General features: G+C 37.4%; 2 protein-coding genes and 1 long non-coding RNA gene across 6 annotated transcripts in view; 2 read left to right on the forward strand and 1 right to left on the reverse strand.

Annotated features, from left to right (window-relative positions):
- The window catches only part of LOC141132485 (uncharacterized), a 53,309-nt gene that overhangs the window by 26,368 nt on the left and 3,660 nt on the right, over positions 1–23,281 (reverse strand). The window lies entirely within an intron of this gene.
- LOC141132482 (protocadherin alpha-C2-like) overlaps positions 1–23,281 on the forward strand; it is a 441,772-nt gene that overhangs the window by 22,901 nt on the left and 395,590 nt on the right. The gene's annotated exons all lie outside the window — the stretch shown is intronic.
- On the forward strand, positions 3,472–9,637 carry LOC141132484 (protocadherin alpha-8-like). The gene is made up of 2 exons (XM_073620902.1): positions 3,472–5,984; positions 9,035–9,637. Exons 1-2 carry the CDS (start codon positions 3,624–3,626, stop codon positions 9,053–9,055), a joined length of 2,382 nt encoding a protein of 793 aa, XP_073477003.1. The 5' UTR covers positions 3,472–3,623; the 3' UTR covers positions 9,056–9,637.

The following is a 23,281-nucleotide window of genomic DNA, read 5'->3' on the forward strand; positions in this document are numbered from 1 at the left end:
TGAGGGAACCATAAATGCCAACATGTACTGTGACATACTGAAGCAGAGCATGATCCCCTCCCTACGGAGACTGGGCCGCAGGGCGATATTCCAACATGATAGCGACCCCAAACACACCTTGAAGACAACCACTGCCTTGCTAAAGAAGCTGAGGGTAAAGGTGATGGACTGGCCAAGCATGTATCCAGACCTAAACCCCATTGAGCATCTGTGGGGCATCCTCAAATGGAAGGTGGAGGAGCACAAGGTCTCTAACATCCACCAGCTCCGCGATATCGTCATGGAGGAGTGGAAGAGGACTCCAGTGGCAACTTGTGAAGCTCTGGTGAACTCCATGTCTAAGAGGGTTAAGGCAGTGCTGGAAAATAATGGTGGCCACACAAAATATTGACACTTTGGGCTCAATTTGGACATTTTCACTTAGGGGTCCACTCACTTTTGTTGCCAGCGGTTTAGACATTAATGGCTGGGGTTGAGTTATTTAGAGGGGACAGCAAAGTTACACAACCTGTACACTCACTACTTTACATTGTAGCAAAGTGTAATTTCCTCAGTGTTTTCACAGATATAATAAAATATTTACAAAAATGCGAGGGGTGTACTCACTATTGTGAGGTACTGTATATGGTGTCTACCGCTATCCTGAAGAATAATCTTCTTATTTTTAGGATATGTAATGGAATTAGATTTAACATGTTTAACCCCTTCGCCTCCAGGTCTGTATGTCGTGTTACACACAATCCTCTGGTTGCAGCCAGGCAGACTCCTGTCTATCAGGTGAGAGCATTCATGTGGCTCTTCTGCCACCCGATCGCTCGCACACAGCCCTGGTAACAGCGCCACCCCCCGCCGAGCCCCATCATGCTTACCAGGCTCCACTTGCCAATTGGGTCAAGCTTGCCCTCTCTCTGACTAGCTCAGATGGGAAATAATGTTTTACAATACGATCTGCATTGCAAAAACATTTAGTGGAGTACAGGGGAGACATGCAGGGTCTTTTAGATAAAGAGAATCTGTCACCAAAAAAAGTAAACAATTATTTACTATTACTATTTACTATTTACAATTTTTTTTTGCAAAAAAAGAAAGTTACACCCAAGCACATAAACTTCTTGATATTCACAACCTCAAGAGTATTCAGCTGCAATTTTCATAGAATACACAAGGTTTAAAAAGTGTCCAATTTTTCTTTTTAAGGGAAAAAACTATATTGGCTACTAGAAGGTGCTAAGTATCATAAAGAACTCCTATGAAAAACATTTGACTAGCACAGGAAATGGCCCAATAACTTTGTTTCTTTTTGCTCTAGTCACACAGAATGGAGGTACATGCACTTTAGGTAAAATGCAATGTGATCATTTAAAAATACATACCATGGTATGACTATGGCTTTATTAAAAGTAGAAAACAGAAAATTACATTCGAATAAAAATAGAATTACATTTGGTTTACTGCAATAGTTGTATCATTATTTAATAATACATAAGAGTAATGCACTAATCACATGTTGGTTGAAGGGTTTCTTGCACTTGCATCCAATTTGCACTATTAATTGCAATAAATCATAATTAGTGGTGTATAACACACACCTTTTCCCCCTGAAAACAGAGGGTAAGCAGTGCTTGCGTGTTATCCGCTAATAATATGTTTTACCAACAGGGGGCAGGGATCAGGTGGTCTGCCTCGGGAGCCACCCATTGGGGGGGTGTCAGGCCGGCCACTCCGCCTTTCCTGGCCCTGGGACAGTGCTGGCTGCATAGTCTAAAGTTGAGAAAAAAAATCACTTGCCAGCACCTTCTCCTACACTGTTCCTTGTGTGTCGGTGTCATTGTAAAACGAAGCTTCTAAATATCTCAATAGCTCCATTTTATTGTACTGTTCTTCTCCTGCAGCTCCTCCTCCTCCTCTGAGTGTAGCTTTAGATTGGAGGAGGAGAGCAGTCACATGACCATCTATGTAATGTCAGAGTAGAGCAGTCATGTGACCAGGTCAGTGGAAAAAACTGAGCTAATGAGGTATATGGAGGCTTCTTTTTACAATGAGTGACATAGAAGGAGCAGTGTAAGGGGCTAAGATTGAAAATTTGTGCATAAAAGGTTATACTTACAAAAGTAAGTTAAAAACAGGCATTGAAACAATCAGAGGATGCAGCAAACACCATTAACAGCGTTCCCACGAGACCAGAAATGACGTCAGAACCGGAAGTGTGTCACATCTGGCAGTGCTGTCCCAGGAGACTGGGGGTCTCCTGGGAGTGCAGGAGAAGGGGAGCTGTATACTGGATGGGGGGCTGTGTATTGTGCAGGGGGCTGTATACTGGATGGGGGCTGTGTACTGGATGTGGGGCTGTGTATTGTGCAGGGGGCTGTATACTGGATGGAGGGCTGTGTATTGTGCTGGTGGCTGTATACTGGATGGGGGGCTGTGTATTGTACAGGGGGCTGTATACTGGATGGGGGGCTGTGTATTTTGCAGGGGGCTTTGTACTGAATGAGGGGATATGTACTGGATGGGGGCTGTGTATTGTGCAGGGGCTGTATAGTGGATGGGGGTCTCTATACTGGATGGGGGCTGTGTATTGTGCAGGGGGCTGTGTACTGGATGGGGCTGTGAAAACATTTTTCCTTAAACTTCCCTCCTAAAATTGGGGTGCGTGTTATACACCTGTGCGTGTTATATGCCGATATATGGGTAATTAAATATTAAAATGATTTAAAGTCTCTTTTTTTTGTTTTTTTTTAAATAACAATTATGTTTTACTTATCTGCTATATGAGTTGGTTTTGCACAGAGCAGCCTGGATCATCCTCTTCTTGGGTCCCTCTTCTGTGCTCCTGGCCCCTCCCTCCTGTTGAGTGCCCCCAAAGCAAGCAGCTTGCTATGGGGGCACCTGAGCTGAGCCACAGCTCCCTATGTCTATTCAGCTTAGACATTCTTCCAACATCGCTGGATAAAGATGGGCTCAGGTAAGTATTAGGGGGCTGAAGAGGGCTGCTGCACACAGAAGGTTTTTTTTTTAAATCTTAATGCATAGAATGCATTAAGATAAAAAAAAAAAAACTTCTGCCTTTACAATCCCTTTAAATCCTAGTATTTAGAGTTTATGATGGTAATATTTATTTTTAGGTTTTGATTCCTTAGCAACAAACCATGAGTTTCTACCATCCATATTTTTAAAACATAAATCTGAATGATTAATTATATTTTCAGTGTTTTATGAGACCCATCCCTTTGCTAATGTTCCATATTTTAAAAGCAATTTTTTGTGTATAGGGTGTGTTTTGAACATGTGTTATACTCTATTTTATAAATCTCGTAATATATTACATTAAACAAATGCGTGCTATATTTACTAATATGCAACAGAAAAGTGAACTAATTAAAACTACACTATGCTTACATGTCCATGATATGCAGTATTGAAACCAAGCACTAGATGTCGCTGTCTACCAATATTTATATCAAATGAAAGGAAATTCATCTCTCTGTTGTAACTAGCTCTATTTTTTGCTGTAAGAATATCGGCCATGATAGAATGTCCTTTCCGTAGCATGGATTTTCAATCAGTGTGAATGCCTTATTTCCTGGAAAGGATTTTACCTTCAGCATCGGTGAATTTAGGAAATGATAAAAACAAACCTGGATTATCAAGCAGGAAGAAGGGTTGTCATTTTCTTATTACTACAAATGTCTTGGGATGTGGCCCTGAGTCAGCTTCATTACATCATTCCAGAGGAATCAAAACACGGCACCTTTGTTGGAAGAATTGCACAAGATCTGGGACTGGATTTAGGTGAGATTAATTCCAGAATGTTACATATTTCCTCTAGAAATGAGAAGGAATATTTCCAGGTGAATCTGCAGAATGGAATCTTGTTTGTTAAAGAGACAATTGATAGGGAATTCTTATGTCCAAATACACCATTCTGTATTGTTTCCCTGCAGGTCTTTGTAGATAAGCCTGTGCAAATATATCATGTAGATGTAGAAATAGAAGATATAAATGACAATGGTCCAGTTTTTTCCTCAAATGAATACAACCTTGTGATATCAGAGCTCAGACCTGCAGGATCTCATTTTCCACTAAAGAAAGCTGCAGATCCAGATCTTGGAACAAATTCTATTACAAACTATGAACTCAGTGCCAGTGACTGTTTTACATTAGATTTTCAAAAACACATGAACCAGATCAGATCTTTAGAGCTTGTACTAAAGAAATCTCTAGACAGAGAAAAGCAGTCTATTCACAATCTAACAGTTATAGCTTATGACGGTGGCAAACCAAGATTAAGTGGTACAACACAAGTAATCATTACTGTTGATGATGTTAATGATAATGCTCCTTCTTTTGATCAGCCATTTTATCAGAGCAGTGTAACAGAAAATGTTGCAAAAGGATTTTTGGTGTTTAAATTAAATGCCACAGATTTGGATCAAGGAAAAAATGGAGAAATATTTTATGAATTTAGCAGCCTGGTAATGGAGGAAATTATTAGAATTTTTAGTGTAGATAAAAACACAGGGGAAATTAGAGTAAAAGGCGAGATTGACTTTGAAGCAGCAAATATGTATGAAATTCAGATTGATGCTATTGATAATGGGGAACACCCAATGATTGGACATTGCAAAGTTCTAGTGACTGTTATAGATGTTAATGACAATCCTCCAGAGATGTCAGTAACATCATTATCAGTTCCAGTGCCAGAAGATTCTCCCCAAGGGACAACAGTTGCTATCATTAATATACATGATAGGGATTCAGGAGCCAATGGAAAAGTAAACTGCTATATTTCTGACAGCGCACCTTTTAAAATTAATCAAGCTATTTTGGGAGTTTATGCTGTGACCGTGAATGGGGTCTTGGATCGTGAAAGGAAAGATGAATATGAAGTTGTCGTAACTGCAAGAGATGAAGGTTCTCCTTCGCTATCAGCTTCAAAAATTCTTAAAATTATTATAAGTGATGTGAATGACAATGCCCCCCGTTTTTTGCAGCCAGTTGACACAATTTTTATCAAGGAAAACAATCCACCAGGTACTCTAGTCTATACAGCAGCTGCCTCAGACCTGGATATAGAACAGAACTCTTTTATCACTTACTCAATTGTTGACAACACAATTGATGGAATCCCCATATCATCCTACATCTCCATGAATCCAGAGAATGGAAAGGTATTTGCTTTAGTTTCATTTGATCATGAACAAGTCCCACACTTCCAATGTATCATTAAAGCAATTGATGCTGGTTTACCTCCCCTCAATTCAAACCTTACATTAAATATTTTCATTGAAGATATAAATGATAATGTCCCTTTTTTCTCTCCACTTTATTCTGAAATGACAATTAAAACTCCAAAGTCAGCAAAACCTGGACATCTAGTAGCTAAAGTAAAAGCGTTAGATCTTGACTCTGGATACAATGCTTTGATATCATATAATTTTCAAGAGTTTACTGGAAAAACAGCATTTGTCATAGATAAAGAAACGGGAGAAATAAACTTAAGACGTACATTAACAGATTTGGACAATGATGAATACAGGTTTCACATTGTGGCCCAGGACCATGGAGAGCCAGTTATGACAGCTGTGACACAAATCATAATTATTTTGGTGGAATCCGGAGAGGAGGCTCCATTTGACAACCCTGAGTCCAAAGATAGTTTTGAAGAATTTTCTGATACAAATGTTTACCTTGTTGTTGCTATTTGCATAATCTCAAGTATATTCCTTATCACTTTAATCGCATTTACTGTGATAAGATGGCAAAAATACAAGGATGAAGTCAATGAACTGAAGGAAAATTACAGGATCTGTACTAATACTGGAGGTAGTTGGGTATATTCACAGCAAACACAGTACAGAGTATGTTCAAATTCACTCCAAGGCAAGAATGACTTAATAGTGTTTACTCCAAATTCCTCTCAAACTCCAAGTCATGAAGAACAAGCAAATCAACAAGGGGCTATACTTAATTCCTCATATAAGGTAAGGCTTAATGTATATTAAAAGTATAATATTACAACGCAAAGGGCAAACACAAAGTTAGGTGTAAAGTTTTTGCTAGTAACAAATAATCACAAAATGAGAGATTCACAACTGCAAATTAGCAATTATAACAATAAACTGGTAGTAAACAAAAAAAAACTTGTCTGTAAAAAATAAGTATATATTTCACACTATTAAAATTCTGTAAACATTTGATCTAATAAAAAAAAATCATCATCATCAATAATTCTGTTAATTCAATAATTTACAGTATTTTTATTTCTTAGATTAATATCTTTTTTTACATATATGCATCCAAATGAAAATGTTTAATGTGATATTAGTAGTAATAATAATTATAATCAAAGTGTACCACCAAAAGCCTGGTATACATAAAATGGCCAAATGTAAAAAAAGACTATGGGGTTTATTTACTAAAGGCAAATCCACTTTTCACTAAATGTGCATTTGAAATTGCAGTCGCTTTAGATCTGAGGGGAAGATCTAAAATAAGGGGAAGCTCTGCTGATTTTATCATCCCATCATGTGCAAGCAAAAATTCTGTTTTTTATTCTCCTTGTATGTCCACCTCAGATCTGCGACTGCACTTCCAAGTGCACTTGTAGTGCAAAGTGGATTTGCCTTTAGTAAATAAACCCCTATGTCTTCATACTAAACAAGGCAAATGTTTTTATGTAGTCTAAAGCACACCTAGGTTATAAACCTATGTGTATATATTAAAAGTGTTTTGTGGTTAAAGATGAGAAGGAGAAAAATTGTATAGATGCAGTGTTTTTTACAATTAGCCACACATAGTCTTCTGAATTCTTAACATAGAATTTAGACTCCATTGGCCACCTAATAGCTTGCTATAATAATGCATGCATCTATTCAACTCAGTTTGTACTGATCAATAATGTTTTTAGACTTGATATTAATTTCCATTCCTTCATAATATATTCCTGCTTTAAAACAGCTGACTACTTTCACCAAACTAGAAACATATATTATAGAATGAGTTAGATTTTGTAGACAAATTCTATGGTCTGAATGTCACACTTTTGTTAAAATGGACTTAAAATCAAACTATTTATTAAAAATCAGGTTAACCTAGAACTCTAGTGGGATATTACTATCTGAGTAATATTCCTAAGATTTTTAAATGAATACAAATTTTGATGCAGCTTTATTTGTTGTAGCTGTTGATGATGCTGTAAAATTATACTTATATTTTATATAAATTATAATTGAGCAAGTTAAAAGTCCATAAGACATTTTTTCAGACAAAAAATCATGTATTATAAGGCAATGGTTCCATAGGGATACATTGCTGACTTGTTTGATGGAAGATATTTTTTTTCTTTTTAATATTGCATTTAAATGCTAAACTTTTGACAGACATACACAATTGGTGTTTTGTAAAAAAAAATACATTTTTGTAAGTTGCTATCATTTAAATACTTAATTACTAAATGTTTATTTTTACTTTTTTAATGCTACTTTGCAGATCGACCTTAAAAATGCTCTAATTTTTGCTGTAAATTAGTTAAATGCAGCTTTAGTTCTTCTGTTCAGTTTTGCATTTGCTATTTTAGCTTAACATATGTTTAAGGTATTCATATCTATCTACAAATAACAGCTATAATATATTAAAGTTTCACATACAAAGCAAGGCCATAGTTTTAAAGAGCAAACTTTCAAAAATTGCTTTTACCTTTTAAATAATTTTGCAGAATATATATCAACTTTCCTTCAGATCTATTACTATTTCCGAAATTGCAGACATTTCATGTTTACAGAATCCCCTATAAGTAGTATTTACTATTATAATTTATAATACTCCTAGCATGTAGTACTATATTTTATAATTAATAGATTTTTTTCTAGAATAAGCAGTTATTGGGTAATTGTTAAGCTGATCCAGTGTCTATTTCAATCATGTTCAAGATTTTTTTTTTTTTTTTAATTTTCTCTGAAAATGCAAAAATTGGCATGTGCTTGAAAGCAGATTTATTTAGCTACGTAAAAAAATGACTACTTTTCTTGCTCACCTTGTCAAATTTGACATTTGCTACACATTAAAAATGTCTTATTTTGTGCATATTTTCTATTAGTAGTTATAATGTTCCAACAGTTTAGCTTACTAACTGTATTTGGAGCTTAAAGTGATTGTAAAGGTTTGTTTTTTTATTTTTTTTAAATAACAAACATGTCATACTTACCTCCACTGTCCAGCTTGTTTTGCACAGAGTGGCCCTGAACATCCTCTTCTGGGGTCCCTCGGCGGCTCTCGCGGCTCCTGCCTGCATCAGATAACCCCCTAAGAGAAGCGCTCTACTGGGCGGGTTACCTTGCGGGTGCGCTCCCGAGTCCAGCATTTGTGTCCATAGACACAAATGCTGGACTCGGCCCCGCTCCCCGGCGCCCGCATCATTGGATTTGATTGACAGCAGTGGGAGCCAATGGCTGCGCTGCTATCAATCTATCCAAACAAGAGCCGAGAACCCCGGGCAGAGGAAGAGCGCGTCTCCGGCATGTGAAATTCCAGGGCTCAGGTAAAGAAAATGGGCGGGCTGGGGGGCTGGTCACTGCCAGGTGTTTTTTCACCTTAATGCATAGGGTGCATTAAGTTGAAAAAACACGAGGATTTACAACCCCATTAATATATATTTTTGTAATTTTGCAACTTAAGAAAAATCTTAAATACTATATACTTTGTAGGAGTGCACTTGAATATAAACATATATATATACCTTGTATGTGTCTATATACTTTATAGGAGTACACTTGAAAAGGTATGTGCATTACTAAGATGATTATTATTATGTACTAAATGTCAGGATCACTTAAGTGCGCCTGCTCCTCATTCCAACATCTGGGTTTTGGCTATTGCATTCTCCCTGTCTGTGTCCACCTACAAGTTGATTGATATGGTCAGTCATCTGTTATAAGCAAGCAAAATGATCTGTCCCTTGCTTGTGATAGAGACAGTGATGCTTGCCTGCATTGTTCCTGTTCAAGCCCCCCATTTATCTGCCCTGCTTTGCTAGATTGGATTTCCCTGTGTATGACCTGGATCAGATATTGGACCATTCCCTGAACTCAGCCTGCCTTTTACCTGGACTGTCATTGGATCGGATATTGGACTATTCTCTGAACTCAGCCTGCCTTTTACCTGGACTGTCATAAAACCACGCTATCTGTCTGCTAACTGCAAGTAGTCTGTTTGTTTGCTCTGTTTGCATTTGCCCTGGCGTGGTGGCCAGGCACTATAGCATTGTGTATAAGTACTGGGGGCAACCAAGTACCGGTAGGCCTGCTTGCCTTAAGGGAAGTGCTTGTGATTTGGGGTATGTTTTTTCTCTTTCTTATTATTTTTATATGAAAATTTGTATTTTATTTTGAATGAATCCAGAATAGGTGGAAGGGATTCGATATTTAAATGGCCTTGAAATGTATTGGTCTTTCCGGACTGCTATTTTCAGTCTGCTGCTCTTATTTCCTCCCTTTATGCAAGGAATTTACTTGGACATACCTGAAACCTTTTTTATTTTATTATTATTTTATTTTATTAAGATATACATTTACATGTCTGTTAATGATCAAACTTTTTTCTCAGTAAATAAAAATTAACCTCTATAAGGAACACACTTTACTCAAGATGTTTCGTGAGATCTTAATGCATGGTTACAAACAATTTTCTGTTTTTTATGGAACAGAACAAAAAAACACTGCGACCATTGTAACCTGGTTTTTTAAAGTTCAAGAAGGCAGTGGTTGATAGTTCCCAGAAGGCAATGAGAAATCCAAGGGTCCCAGACTTGCCTAAATTTTGATGTAGTGCCTTGCAATTTGGCTGTGACCATCAGGAGGAGATCATCTTATGGCATCTCTTCATTCACTAGTTTGTGTATTCATAGTAATTTTTTGTCATATACATTCCATGCCAATGTTTTTATTCATGTATGTTAAATAAAAGTATATTTTTACCTACTCTACTACAATTGTATATAGTGCATTAAAAGTTCTGTTCCCAGGGGAATGTTCGTTTCTATTCTCAAGTGTTAAGTATTTATTCCGTTCCTCACCTATGACTCACTTGTTTATTGTTCATTGCTATGTGAGGAATGGTTGGAATGCTTGTTTTTGTTCTCTAGTCCCTTCCCTCCCCACTTCCTGAAAACAGCAAAAAAACACTCTTGCGCATTAGTGTGATGTCCAGGTGATCTATTACTCGAGGGATCATTTCTCTGGCCCTGCTGCCCTCCAGGATAGGGGATATCCTAATAGTCACAGAAAAAATATAGAAAAGAGGGCGCACAGGCTCTTCTCCTCATTCCCTTACCTCACACCTCCTCTTCTCCCCCTTCCCCTTTTTTTTTCAGTACCTCACTCATTATGTTGTTTATATCCGGCCCTGGGTGAGCAGACTGCACCATGTGTCTTCTACTTCCCCCCCTTTAGGCTCGTAGGTATTATTTTTGCACTACATTCTTGTAGTTTTGAATTGCTATATTATTTATGATATCCTGTGTTAGTTCGTCCTTTTTTAGAAAAGTGCACCAGTTTCTGGCATATACTATTGGAATGTTTTTATTCATGATTATTGTGACCTTCTTAGGTCTCATTTCTCCTGAGCTGTTTTCTCCTCTCTCTCTTTTTCTTTCCCTATATGCTTTCATATAGGTAGGTCTGGTGCTCCCCCTTAGGATCATTTTTGTTTATCCTTTTTCTCCCCTTGGCTAATATTCACTTGTCTTTCTTTTCTTTCAACTGTAGAGGGTTTAATGTATCTGAGAAGAGATGCCAAATTTTATACCACTTTCATAAACATAAAACTAAGATTTTATTTTTGCATTTTCGTATTGGCTCAGTTCCGTTACTCAATACCAAATACTACCTATTTGGTATCACAGCACTAATCCAGATGCCAAATCCACAAGTCTTTCATCCCTGAGATTGTTGACTGGGTCGTTTTATCCTCCTTAAATTGAAATTCGCTAAAGTAATTTACACTCTTGCTAATGTTTATTTCCCTAACCAGGACCAAGTCTGCTTCTTTACCACTGTTGTCATGAAGCTTGAGACCTTTGATACTCACACCTTGTTCTGGGAGGAGAATTGAACATGGTTACTTGACTCGGTCTGTGTGGTTGATATCGCCCAGGCGATTCTCACCTTTATGATCACTCATGCTCAAGATGATACTCACCCATTGGTTGAGTGGGAGGCTTTAACGTGCACCTTCCTGGGGGTGCTTATCAAGCATGGGGCACGACTCAAAAAACAATGTGCACATGACATCTCCTCATTACTTTCTACCATTTCTCGCCTGTAATCCTTCCATAAAAGGGACTTAAATTCCACTACGCTTCTAAAACTTTCTAATACCCGGCATGAACTCCTTCATCTTTTTGAATAATATTCTCTTGCAGCTAGGGAAAGGACATGTAAAACTTATTAAGCTCTCGCTAATAAATGCAATAAACCTTTATTGAGGGTCTGACACCGTAGACCACCAGGACTTCTATTCTTTTCATTATGTGCTCTGCTAATGTCAAGCTTCATAATACGTCTGCTCTATCTGAAGAATTCCGGCACTATTACTCTTCTCTATGTGAATGTTTTTTTTTTCACTTTTTTTACATATTATTCACATATTTTTATACATTTTTTCAGAACACTATATTTGCAATCATCCCCACACATGTGGAATGTGTTGTGGCGATCAGGCATGCTATGTGGATTTTTTTTGGCCGGGGCGGGGTTCCTTGCCTCAGCTCTGGAACAGACAACCAGTTTTGGGTTCCATCCTCCTCGGTGCTAGCCAAGCAGTGCTTTAGCTGCCCTTTGAGTATAGACCCCTTTCTCCCCACAAGGTCTTTTGTCCCCTTAGGAGTAGAATATATTAACAAATACTACATATCTATTTGTATTTACAGTTTATCTCTGTACCCAACTCCTGATGAATGGCATATAGCCATGAAATGTGTTGAGTTTCCATGGGGTGCTCAGTCAAGTCTGGCTCATTACCTATTCACTGGCCCATATATACTTCTTATACATTCAAAATTCATTGAGTACTATGTAATTATTAATGTGTATCTTCCTCTGTTTTTACAGCAGCTCTGTTGCATATGGTGCACCAATGCCTGTTAATAGGAAATATCTTGTACTATATTTACAATTTATCATGCTCAAGATTGATATCATTCATCTTATTGCCAAATGCCATTTCTTTTTTTGTTTACAAACTTTTTTATTAGGTATAAAACAGGGAGAAATACGGTACAGTACAAAATGTTGATTATCAAAGGTTTAACATCGATAAATAATCATCAGTACAGAAAAAATAGAATAGCAATTTTGCATACAATGGTTGTGCGATTTGGTAATACCACTATAAGATTTTATTTGAGAAAGGTGGAGGTAGATAAAAAAGTTGTTCCACATTTGTAAGACTATTTGAATGAGTGAACCAAGGATTCCATTTTTTTTCGAATATGTGTTGTGAGTTATTTAGAGTATGGAATATTTTTTCCATAAGGAGGATATTGTTGATCCTTGTTTTAAGTTGAGATAAGGGTAGTGTAGGAGATTTCCAATGGTATGCAATGAGCCAGTGTATGGCAACACATATAGTGTGTATCAATCTTATATGAAAATTATTTAGACCTATGATCGGTGTGAATAGAAGGCAATTTGAAAGGGTGAGGTTGACCTTATTCTCTGATATAATGGATGCGAAACCTTCAAGAAGTTTCCATATCTGGGAGACCTTGTCGCAATGCCAGAAAATATGTGAAAATGAACCTGTATCTATGCAACCTCTAAAGCATGTATGAGGAACTGAAGGGAAAATGGCATGAAGTTTTGACGGAGTATAATACCACCGTGTGAAGAGTTTGATTGCTGTTTCTCTAATTGTGATTGATCTCGTGCATTTGAGAAGATTGGAGATGCTATCCGACCAGTTTTCAGCTGAAAGGGTGATATCGCATTCTTGTTCCCATTTAAGCATGTAGGAGTGTTTTTCTGGGCTATTAGTGCATATCAGATTTGAATATATTTCTGAGATTAAGCCAGAGGCTCTTGGGGAATTAATACAAATTTTTTCAAAAAATGTGTGAGATAAATTCGATGAAAGTGGAAAATAGGTGTTGTAAAAGTGTCTAATTTGAAGGTATCTTCTAAGTTCACTATTGGGAGTCTTATATCTTTCTTTTAATGTTGCAAAGGATATGAAGGTAGTGTCTTCAATAAGTGTTTTGAGTGTGATTAAATTATTGTCAATCCACCATGTGTATTGATCTGTGTTTTGATGTATTGATGGGAATTTGGGATCCCCAATAAAGGAAGCTAATGGGGGTGTGGTTGAAGCCATATTGAATTTCTGATTATGTAATTTCCAGAGTTGGTAAGAATTGGCAACCACAAGATTAAGATTGGCTAATTTGGGTATTGGTATTTTATGACCCCAAAGTAATCCTGCTAAGGAGCAAGGGAGAATTGAATCAATTTCGAACTTAACCCAGGGGATATTGGGGTTCCGTATGTGCCATTGGGCTAATTGTGACCATCTGGCTGCGAGATAGTATAGCCAAAAATCTGGGAGCCCAAAGCCTCCCTCTTTCATTGATTTATATAGTACTAATTTAGCAATTCTTGGGTGAGAATTAGACCATATAAATTTGTTAACATCCGATTGGAATTTGGAGATCAATGTTTTATTAAGTCTGATTGGAAGAGCGCGAAATAGATAAAGTAATTTAGGTAGGAGGGACATTTTTATAGCTGTTATTCTACCTAGAAATGAAATGTTAAAGGAAGTCCATAGTTTCATTGTTGATCTTAATCTCTGAAACATGGGGAGAAAGTTTTTGTTGGCTAGATTATTTATATCTGGGGTGAGATGTATACCTAAATATGGGAGAGACTCAGTTGTGTATAAGAATTTGAATGAAGAGCGAATGTTATCTAGTTGTGATGTTGGAATATTAATTGGCATACCTAATGATTTTGAGACATTTACTGATAAACCAGAAAGGGACGAGAAGATTTTTAGTGTTTGTAATAGATTTGGCAAGGTTATGTTAGGTTGTGTTAAAAACAGGATCATATCATCAGCATACATACTGAGTTTATATGTGTGATTATTTGCTGTGTAACCTTTAATATCTGGGTTGTGTAAAATAGCAGTAGCTAATGGTTCTATGGCCAGGGCGAATAAAAGGGGAGAAAGGGGGCATCCTTGTCTCGTTCCTTTTCCTATCTTAAAGAAATCGGAATTACAACTGGGTAATCTTATCCTAGTGGCCGGATTATGGTAGAGTGCATGAAAAGCGTGTATGAATGCTCCATTAAAACCATATTTTTGTAGAACTAGATCTAAATAATTCCAGGTTACGCTATCGAAAGCTTTATTAATGTCTAGACTTAAAAGGAGTACAGGGTTTGATTTGATATTGGCGTCTTGAATTATGTTTGTGACTAGTCTAATGTTATCTGTAATTTGCCTGCCTGGGATAAAACCTGATTGGAAAGGGGATATTAAGGAGGGAATAATTGTTGCTAATCTATTTGCTAAAAGTCTGCTAAATATCTTGAGGTCGTTATTGATAACGGAGATTGGTCTGTAATTTTGGGGTAATGTGTGATCTTTATTCGGCTTCGGGATTAAGGACATATTAGCTAATAGCATTTCCTCTGGGAAATGGTCACCATTTAGAATTTTATTAAATAAAGTGGTGAGATGAGGGATTAGGAGTTGATGGAATTGTTTATAATAAAAAGAAGAAAATCCGTCTGGACCAGGGGCAGAACCTCTTTTATGGGATTTAATGATATGGAGAATTTCCTCATCTGTGCAGGGAGCATTCAAGAGGTCTGACTGTGTAGGGGATAATGAAGGAGCTGAAATATTATCCAACCATGATATTGTTGAGGGGGGGATTGGTGAAGAAGGTTTGGATAAAAGTTCCGAATAAAATTTTGAAAAGATTGTTAGAACGTCTTGTGGGTAGGTGACTAATTGATTAGTGTTGTTTTTTAGCTTGTAGACATGGGTGGGTTTAATAGAATTATTTAATTTCCGGGCAAACATTGTTGAATAGGAGTTACTTGAGAGGAAAAATTTGGCTTTAGACCAACGGAGAGCCTTCTCTGCTTTAAATGTAAGTATAGAATCTAGTTCATTACGTTTTTGAGATATTATATTAAAGACATCTGGATCATGTGTGTTGGTATGATCTCTATAAAGTTTTTGGAGATCCAGTGTAAGGGAATGTATTTTTGTCCATTTTTCTTTATTGGCTTGAGCTGCTATTTTAATAAGACGACCTCTTAGAACCGCTTTGTGAGCGAGCCACAAAGTAGTAGGGGATATGCCTGGTGTGTTGTTCAGTGTGAAATAATCTTTAATTGCAGAGGTTATTTCTTGTTGGTGGGTAGGTTCTGTTAATAAAGATTCGTTGAGTCTCCATGAGTAGGGTGTTGAGGTAAGACCTATAAAATGTGTGTTAAGAGTGGTTATCTGATGGTCTGACCATGTACATGGGAGGATGAGTGCCTCACGAGCGTTAGATAGGATTATTGGAGTACATAAGATGTAGTCTAACCGAGAATATGAATCATGTGGGTGAGAAAAAAAAGTGTATTCACGTGCACCCACGTTTAATGCTCTCCATGAATCAATAAGTTGTAGATCGTTTATGTGTTTAGATGTTGTTTTTGAGAAAGTTCTAGAATTTATTATGTGTCTGCTACGATCTAAATTAGGTTGAGCAACTGAATTAAAGTCTCCACCTATTATAATGTGTGGCGAATGATAGCGTTGCATGGTGTTGAAAAAATGAGTGAAGAATGTGGTTTGAGTATCATTTGGAGCATAAACATTAGCTATTGTTAGTTCTCTACCAGAGAGGAAACCCTTGAGTATAATAAATCTACTGTCTGGGTCCTTGTAGACCTGTTGGACATCAAGTGGTAAAGAATGGTGGATAAAGATGGCTACCCCTTTAGTTTTAGAGGAAGATGAAGTGTAGAATGATTGATTATATGCTTTATGAAAGAAGTTTGGGTGATTGTCCTTCATAAAGTGAGTTTCCTGCAAAAGGATTATTTTTGTGTTTAATTTTTTATATTGCAGAAAAGCTTTTTTCCTTTTATTTGGGGAATTAAATCCTTGTACATTATGTGAGATAGTTACAATGGTCATGGTGGTATGTGTTTTCTTGAAACTCTGACAGAAAGTATTAGTGTGTGTTGAAGAAAAGATTCAGAAATAGTATTACATATACAACCTTGAGATATTATTTCTGTATATGAACAGTTGCAAAAAATGTTAATGGAAAAAGCAATTCTCTTAATTCTGTTGAGGCTAATAAAGAATATAAACCTTGTACCACGTGCTCTCTTGTCTGAGATATTCAAGGAAATTTTGTAAAACCTTGTGAATTGTACCTTAGATCCGTTATAGGAAGATACCATGGGGTTGGGAAAGACAGAAGTCTCCAACCGACTGAGAATCCATATGAGACCACAATGTCTCAGACTCAGTCTTCGCAATTTGTACGTCAAAAAATTGATGATGAGAAAAATAACAAATAGTAATATAGAATGTTGAAACAATAGATGTAAATCAATACATCTGAAAAATTTGTAATGTCTCCTAAAAACTGGAGAATGGGTAACGACTGAGAGGGGGTGATTCATGTCGACAAGTGGGCAAACGGCCGCCATTAATAGTTGTTATATTAATACTAGTGCATCAAAAAAAAAGGTAAAAAAAAAAAAAAAAAAAAAAAAAAACCCCTGGAGGACCACCAAAGATATTTGACTAAATGCATATGCATGTTTTATGCAACTAAGCTTGCTTCGTATTACTAAAGGCACTGTAAAATGTTGTTTGTAAAATATTTAAGATAGGCCCAACATCTGCTAAAGTAAAAGTATTGATAGCTGGGATGTATCTATCATCCTTATGTACACTTTTACAGAAAGGTTAGCGGTATTAATTGTACCTAAGCCACATGTGTTATCCATATATCTGATAATTCTGAGATCATTTATATTGGAAACAGCATAGAATCAGAATTTAAATTCAAGAATATCATAACTTGCCAACTAAAGAAGAAGTTACAACTGTTAAATTTTGAATTAGAACACATACAAGGTAGTTAGATATCTCCTAATTGAAGATGAAAAAATTGGACGTAATACCATATATTGTCACAAGATGTCAGCGTTCCTATTATTATATGATTTGGTATGTGAGTTGGATAAAGGTGAGTGGTGTATACTCACAGTCCTTGTGAAGAGCTGAAGATATCAGTGATGAATCTTTTGATGACATTAACGCTAACATTAGCTGCTAAAAGAAGTTGAGGAGATTAATTGTATAGTAACAATATAGAAGCCTGTAAAAAATTCGGCCTGAAGAATAAAAAAAAAAAAAAAAAAGGGGGAAAAAAATTGAAATCTTTAGAACAAACCAGAAAATAGTCATACTTAAGTTTGAGAGAAAAAGGTAATGTAGGAAGAGAGCCAATTGGATCTCAAATGACCAGTGTGAATGACAGACACCGAAAGCTCATCAAAGATGCCTAATGTTAACTAGGGCTCCAGGGGCCCGCTTCATGTCTAGGCCTGCGTCTGTCCCCTCTAAGTGAAGGAGTGTTCCATATCGGAGCTTGCCTGGGTGTAGACGGGGTGCGTGGAGGATTGTTGGGGTTCCACAATCCTAGTTTGATGAGAATATCTTGGCCTTCAGGGATCGAGGTGGCAATATAAGTTGTGCCATTGTGCGGGATAATCAGCTTAAAAGGGAAACCCCATCTGTATCTGATTCTGGCTGTGGAAAGAATTGTGGTAATTTCTTTCATTTTCCTGCGTCTGTCTAGGGTAGCTTGGGAGATATCTGGGTATAGCTGCAAATGCACTCCATCGAGAGTGATATTTCTAAGACTCCTTGCGGCTCTCATTATTTCTTCCTTCACCAAGAAATCTTTCATACAGAGGATTATATCTCGGGGAGGTTTGTCAGGAGGAGGTTTGGCTCTTAAGGCACGGTGTATGCGATCGCATGTGAAGGACTGGGGATTTTGTTCTGGTAACAGCGACAGGAACAATTTAGTAGAATATGCAGGTAAATCAGTGATAGTTTCTGGGGCGCCTCTTATTCTGATATTGTTCCTTCTGTTCCTGTTATCTAAATCCTCCACATGCGCTTGCAGTTGTGCAAAAGCTGATGAGAGGTTATCATGCTCCCTGGATAAATCATTAAAAGTAATTGCAAGTTCGTCATGCTTATTTTCAAGCAAATCAGTGCGGGACCCTAGGGCAGCTATTTCTTGGGACAAAGTGGAGGTAGATTTTTGCAGTTCTGTTTGAAATTTAGTGAGTAACTTAGTGCACAGTACATCTAAGCTGATGTCCAGTTCAGCTTTTGACAGGGGAGTGTACTCACTGTTTTCTGGTAATTGGTAACCTGATGCTGATGCCATGAGGTTCTGTTGTACTTCAGCTGGGGAGTGAGACTCTGCAGTGGAGTGCAGGGAGCCGGCGCCATCTTGTGACATGCTGCCTCTTTTCACAGAGCTCCGGCGGTGTTGTGAAGGGGTTTTTTGCGGTCCTCCTCTATCCCTCTTCCTCGGTGCAGGCATGCACTATGTCGGGGGAGTGGGGATGTCACAAAATGTGCCAGTTGCGGGTGATTTTATCCCCGTTTAATGCGGCCGTTTGCCCGGGAACGACGGAGCTCTCCTTAGCTACGTCCGCTCCTCTCCATGCCGCGCATGCGCCCCCACCAAATGCCATTTCTATGACATGTGTACATATATGTATTTATACCATTTTATCAACATTACTTACTTCTCATGTGCTGCCAAGCTGACATATATGTATTGATGTATCCATTATGTTCATGCCGTGTGTGCATGTGTATATATATATATATATATATATATATATATATATATATATACGAAATTACTTTTTTACTTGTTTCATACTATTGTCATGAATAAATAATGTTTACCAACCACTCTACTTCCACAAGTCAATTGCCTCATTCAAAGTCCCACATTCCTTTCTTGTTTACCTTTTTTCAATTAAGTACAAGAATTAATGAATATCTCAATAATATAAAGAAAGGGTTCCCCAAGCATAGGCTTTCAAACCACTTTAGGGTGCATCACAATAAAGTTCCAAGTTTAGCCACCTTCTTTGGTATTGATAGGGTAGGGTAGAACCCCATTGGAGAGGGGAAAACATGACCCAAAGGTTATCTAGAAATGAAACCGAATGGATTTTTAGATTAAATAAACTCAATCCTATGGGTATCAATGTTGATATAGATTTAAATTGTTTTTATCTAATTCTTAAGCTGTAAAATAAAAGATTTATCTATGCAATGTTTAACAATATTACATAAGGTGCTTCAAAATAAATTCATTCTAATTAATATTATGTTATATGGCAAACTGTTCTTAAAAAGTAAATTAGGGTAGGGCTATATTTTGGACCACCACATGATGGGGCCACTATTAATTACACTCATTACCTTAAGGTGGGGTCAAATCAAATTTGAAAACAGTAAACACCTTCTGTCTCCACTAGGTGTCGCATTCCAAGTATATGTATTTTTTCTATATATGGCATTTTTAGTATATGAATTTAATTAAGTATGAATTAGTTGAGAATTGGGTCCAATAGTATATTGTTCATTTAAATATAAGTAAATTGTTACTGGATTGAGAAGATTTATGTGACCCCTGATGACGTCAGATGTGCTGACGTTGGGTGTGGTCAAGCTCGACACGGCACTTCCGCCCACAGTGGAACAAAGGTGGAGCGCATAAAGGCATCCACTTGCTTGTTTTTAATTTTGTACACTTGTAAATCTTTAAAAGTCGGTACATGTACATGCCATGATCTTCTTACCTCTATCATGGCTCAGACCTTAAAATCTATTGACAAAGCTTACTCTCTGTCCTCTCAATTACTCTCTGCTAATATAGCTCTCATTCCAAAGCCTGGGAAGCCTGGGAAGGACCCCTCCAGATGTGGGAACTACAGGCCTATTTCTTTACTGAATGTGGACCTGAAAATGTACTCTAAGATTTTGGCATGTAGATGATCGCCCCTAGGGCCTAATATTGTTCACAACAATCAGGTCAGATTTGTCCCTGGGTGTGAGGGCATAAAATCCAGATACATAAGGTCCAATCATGTATCTTATCGTTTGACACAGAAAAGGCATTTGATAGGGTTAGTTGGCCTTTTCTCCATCTTTCTTTGGAACAAATTGGCCTGGGTTCTTATAACTAAAGTTATGGCTCTTTATACTTCTCCATCTGCGTCAGTCCTGGTAAATGGCGTACGCTTGGAGCCCTTTTGAATTTTCAATGGAACCAGCCAGGGCTGTCATTTATCTTTCCTTCTTTTTGTACTTGTAATAGAACATTTGGCTCAAGCCATTAGACAGAATGAATCTATTTTAGGTATACCTACATCTATGACCCATTATAAGCTCTCCCTCTATGCCAATGATTTACTTTTATATATTCAGCAGCTCCATACCAGTCTGCCCTGTCTTTTCCACGAGTTCAAATAATTCAGTGATCTTTCTAACTTTAAAATAAACATTTCCAAAATGAAACCTCTCAACATTTCACTTACTCCTGACACTCTCCAACTCCTGCTCTCTAATTTCCCCTTTCAATGGTCTGACTGTTCCATACATTTTTAGGTAATATTTAGGTACTGTAATCCCAGCCCACTTATTGGACACGTACTCACTTAATTTTGGCCCTCTCTTATTCAAAATACATAGAGACTTGGACGTTTGTCATGCCAAACCTATTATGTGGTTTGGAAGAATCAACACCTTAAAGATGGACACGCTTCAGAAGCTCATCTATCTCTTCCAAACCCTTCCAATTGTTCTTCCTTTTTTGCAATCTTCATTCACTTTCCTCCCAATTTATTTGGCATAAAAAAATCTCTAGACTTAAGGTACAGAATCTCTATTTGCCTAAACTTGCTGGTGGAGCAGGTTTACCAGATTTCGAATGTTATTACATTTCCATGATCTTGCCACGTCTACCTGATTGGTTCTCATTCCCTTACTCTAAGGTCTGTTCTGCCATTGAAAGAGAGATGTCCCCTTATGACCTCCAAACTTTGTTATGGGGTTATGAACATTCTTATTCGTCGCTTTCCTCTCTCTCTCCCCTCTCACTGCGACTCCCTTAGGCATATGGTACAAATACAGGTCCTCTTATGCTCTGTCTATGGACCCTAGTCCCTTATCCCCCATGTTTGACAATCCTACCTTCCAGAGAGGTTATCATTTGCAAGCCTTAAGTGTATTTCAACACTCTACATGGCCCCAGGCCATATCCTCTCTTCTACTGGTACGGATATTTCCTGGTCGGGGATGGATTGGTTGATGGCGCATCAGTTTTTGGTTTTTCGTAAACAACTCTGTTTCTCAACTTCTATTAGTCATTCTCTCACTGATTTTAAACAGCTGTGCTCTCTTTCAGAGCCCCCTAGACACATGTTATCTATGATCTACAAGATTCCCCAATCTTCTACTACTCAATCCTTTCTTTTTTTCACTTGCGGTGTGGGATAAGGACTTGGGCCAGGAAACAGACTTCATTTTACACATAAATCCACTATATTTTGTTACTCCCAAGAAAAATCTACAAGATACTTACCAGGTTGTACAGAGACCCGGTCTCTCTCCATCTCCATCGACTATTTGCACAGGTCTCCGAGACATGCTGGCAGTGTAGTCACACTAGAGGAACTTACCTGCACATCTGGTGGAATTATAGTAAGATTAAGCCATTATGGAAGATGATCTTTGAAATTATAATGATATCTATGGAGAGTCCCTCTTTCCTTCCCCCAAAATTGCCCTTCTGTCTATTCTACCAGTTTCTTTACATAAATAAAATACAAGTCTAATAAGAGGTCCCTCTGTCAAAGGTGCCCAAAGAGTAAGGAACACATGCTTCCCCTGCCACTGGCATGTGTACCAGATCCTTAGTATGTAGCGCAATGATGACTGGTTGTTATTTCTCTGTTCCTTCTCCTCACCCCCACCTTACCCTATTCATCTGTTTTGCATTCGTAGCACCTTTGTAAAATTTGATGATTATATACACTTTTTTAATGCTGATCATATGTATTTGTAGCACTGCTTTTTGCTTTATATTCCTATAATTTCAGCTGTTGGTTCCAATTAACACAGAGCATGTGTAATTATTTTGCTTTGATATGCTATGGTTGGTTAAATTGTATAGCCAACCACTTAGTGGGCTCTTCTTCCTCCCTGTGCACACAAGGTAGCAAGCATGGGAATTTCCAGACATGGATTGGGGCAGGGAAGCCATAGAAGGCTCCACCATACCCACACCAAGTCCAGGGAATAACACATTTAGACACCATTAAAGGTGCATATAATAAATACCACTAATAGGGTGTGTACTTGGATTCTGGGGTCCAAATCTCTGCAATACAGACCTATGTTTCACAAAGTTTGATATTAACATATTTTAAAAACATAATATACATCATACAATATCGAGTATACATTACATATACAGATACATTGTTTACCATGTAAATATATAAATAATGCAGTCTCTCAACATTTAAAATATAATAAGGAAGGCTGATAGCATGTAGAGAGGGCAGGTATAGGTACAAGTTGCTCATTTATATATAATTCTGACTTTGAAGTCTCTTAAATTAGATCCATTTTGATTCAAATTGGAAAACATTTTTTTATCAGAATCCCTTCCTCTTGTCAAAATACCTACCTGCCTGGGTCCCAAGGTTCCAGTTTTTTAAGCATATATATATGATTTATTGGTCTTTCCAATATGGAAAGAACCATAGTTACACTTTAGAAGTTAAATCACTCCAATAGCACTTCAGTACACAAGGTGCTTTAAAGCATGACCCATCCTTTTGTAAAAGTCACTGGTTTGTTTATATCCAAAAATTAGCAATAAGAACAGGAACCACATCCAAATAGTCCCTGAGCAATGATAAACAGGGGTCACCATTTTCCAAGAGTAGAAATGGCTGGAGACTAAATAGCTATATAATGGTGTATTACATTTAAATGCGATGCTTGCACGCTTCTGAATACAGTTGTTTTTAATAAATTGTCCTTTGACAAGATGTGCCAATATTTTTGGGAAATGTATTGGATCATGTCAGCCAGATTTATATATTATGTAATTATGCAAACCTTATTAAATGCCCTTTGGAACTCA

The sequence above is a fragment of the Aquarana catesbeiana genome, linkage group LG03 (genome assembly GCF_042186555.1).
Source record: "Aquarana catesbeiana isolate 2022-GZ linkage group LG03, ASM4218655v1, whole genome shotgun sequence".
NCBI classification, from domain to species: domain Eukaryota; kingdom Metazoa; phylum Chordata; class Amphibia; order Anura; family Ranidae; genus Aquarana; species Aquarana catesbeiana.

What these genes read in the sequence shown, in the direction of transcription:
- LOC141132484 (XM_073620902.1), top strand. Translation starts at nt 3,624, where the DNA reads ATGATAAAAACAAACCTGGATTATCAAGCAGGAAGAAGGGTTGTCATT. An exon ending in TACTTAATTCCTCATATAAG is followed by an intron (nt 5,985 to 9,034) that starts GTAAGGCTTAAT and finishes CTGCTTTGCTAG; the next exon opens with ATTGGATTTCCCTGTGTATG.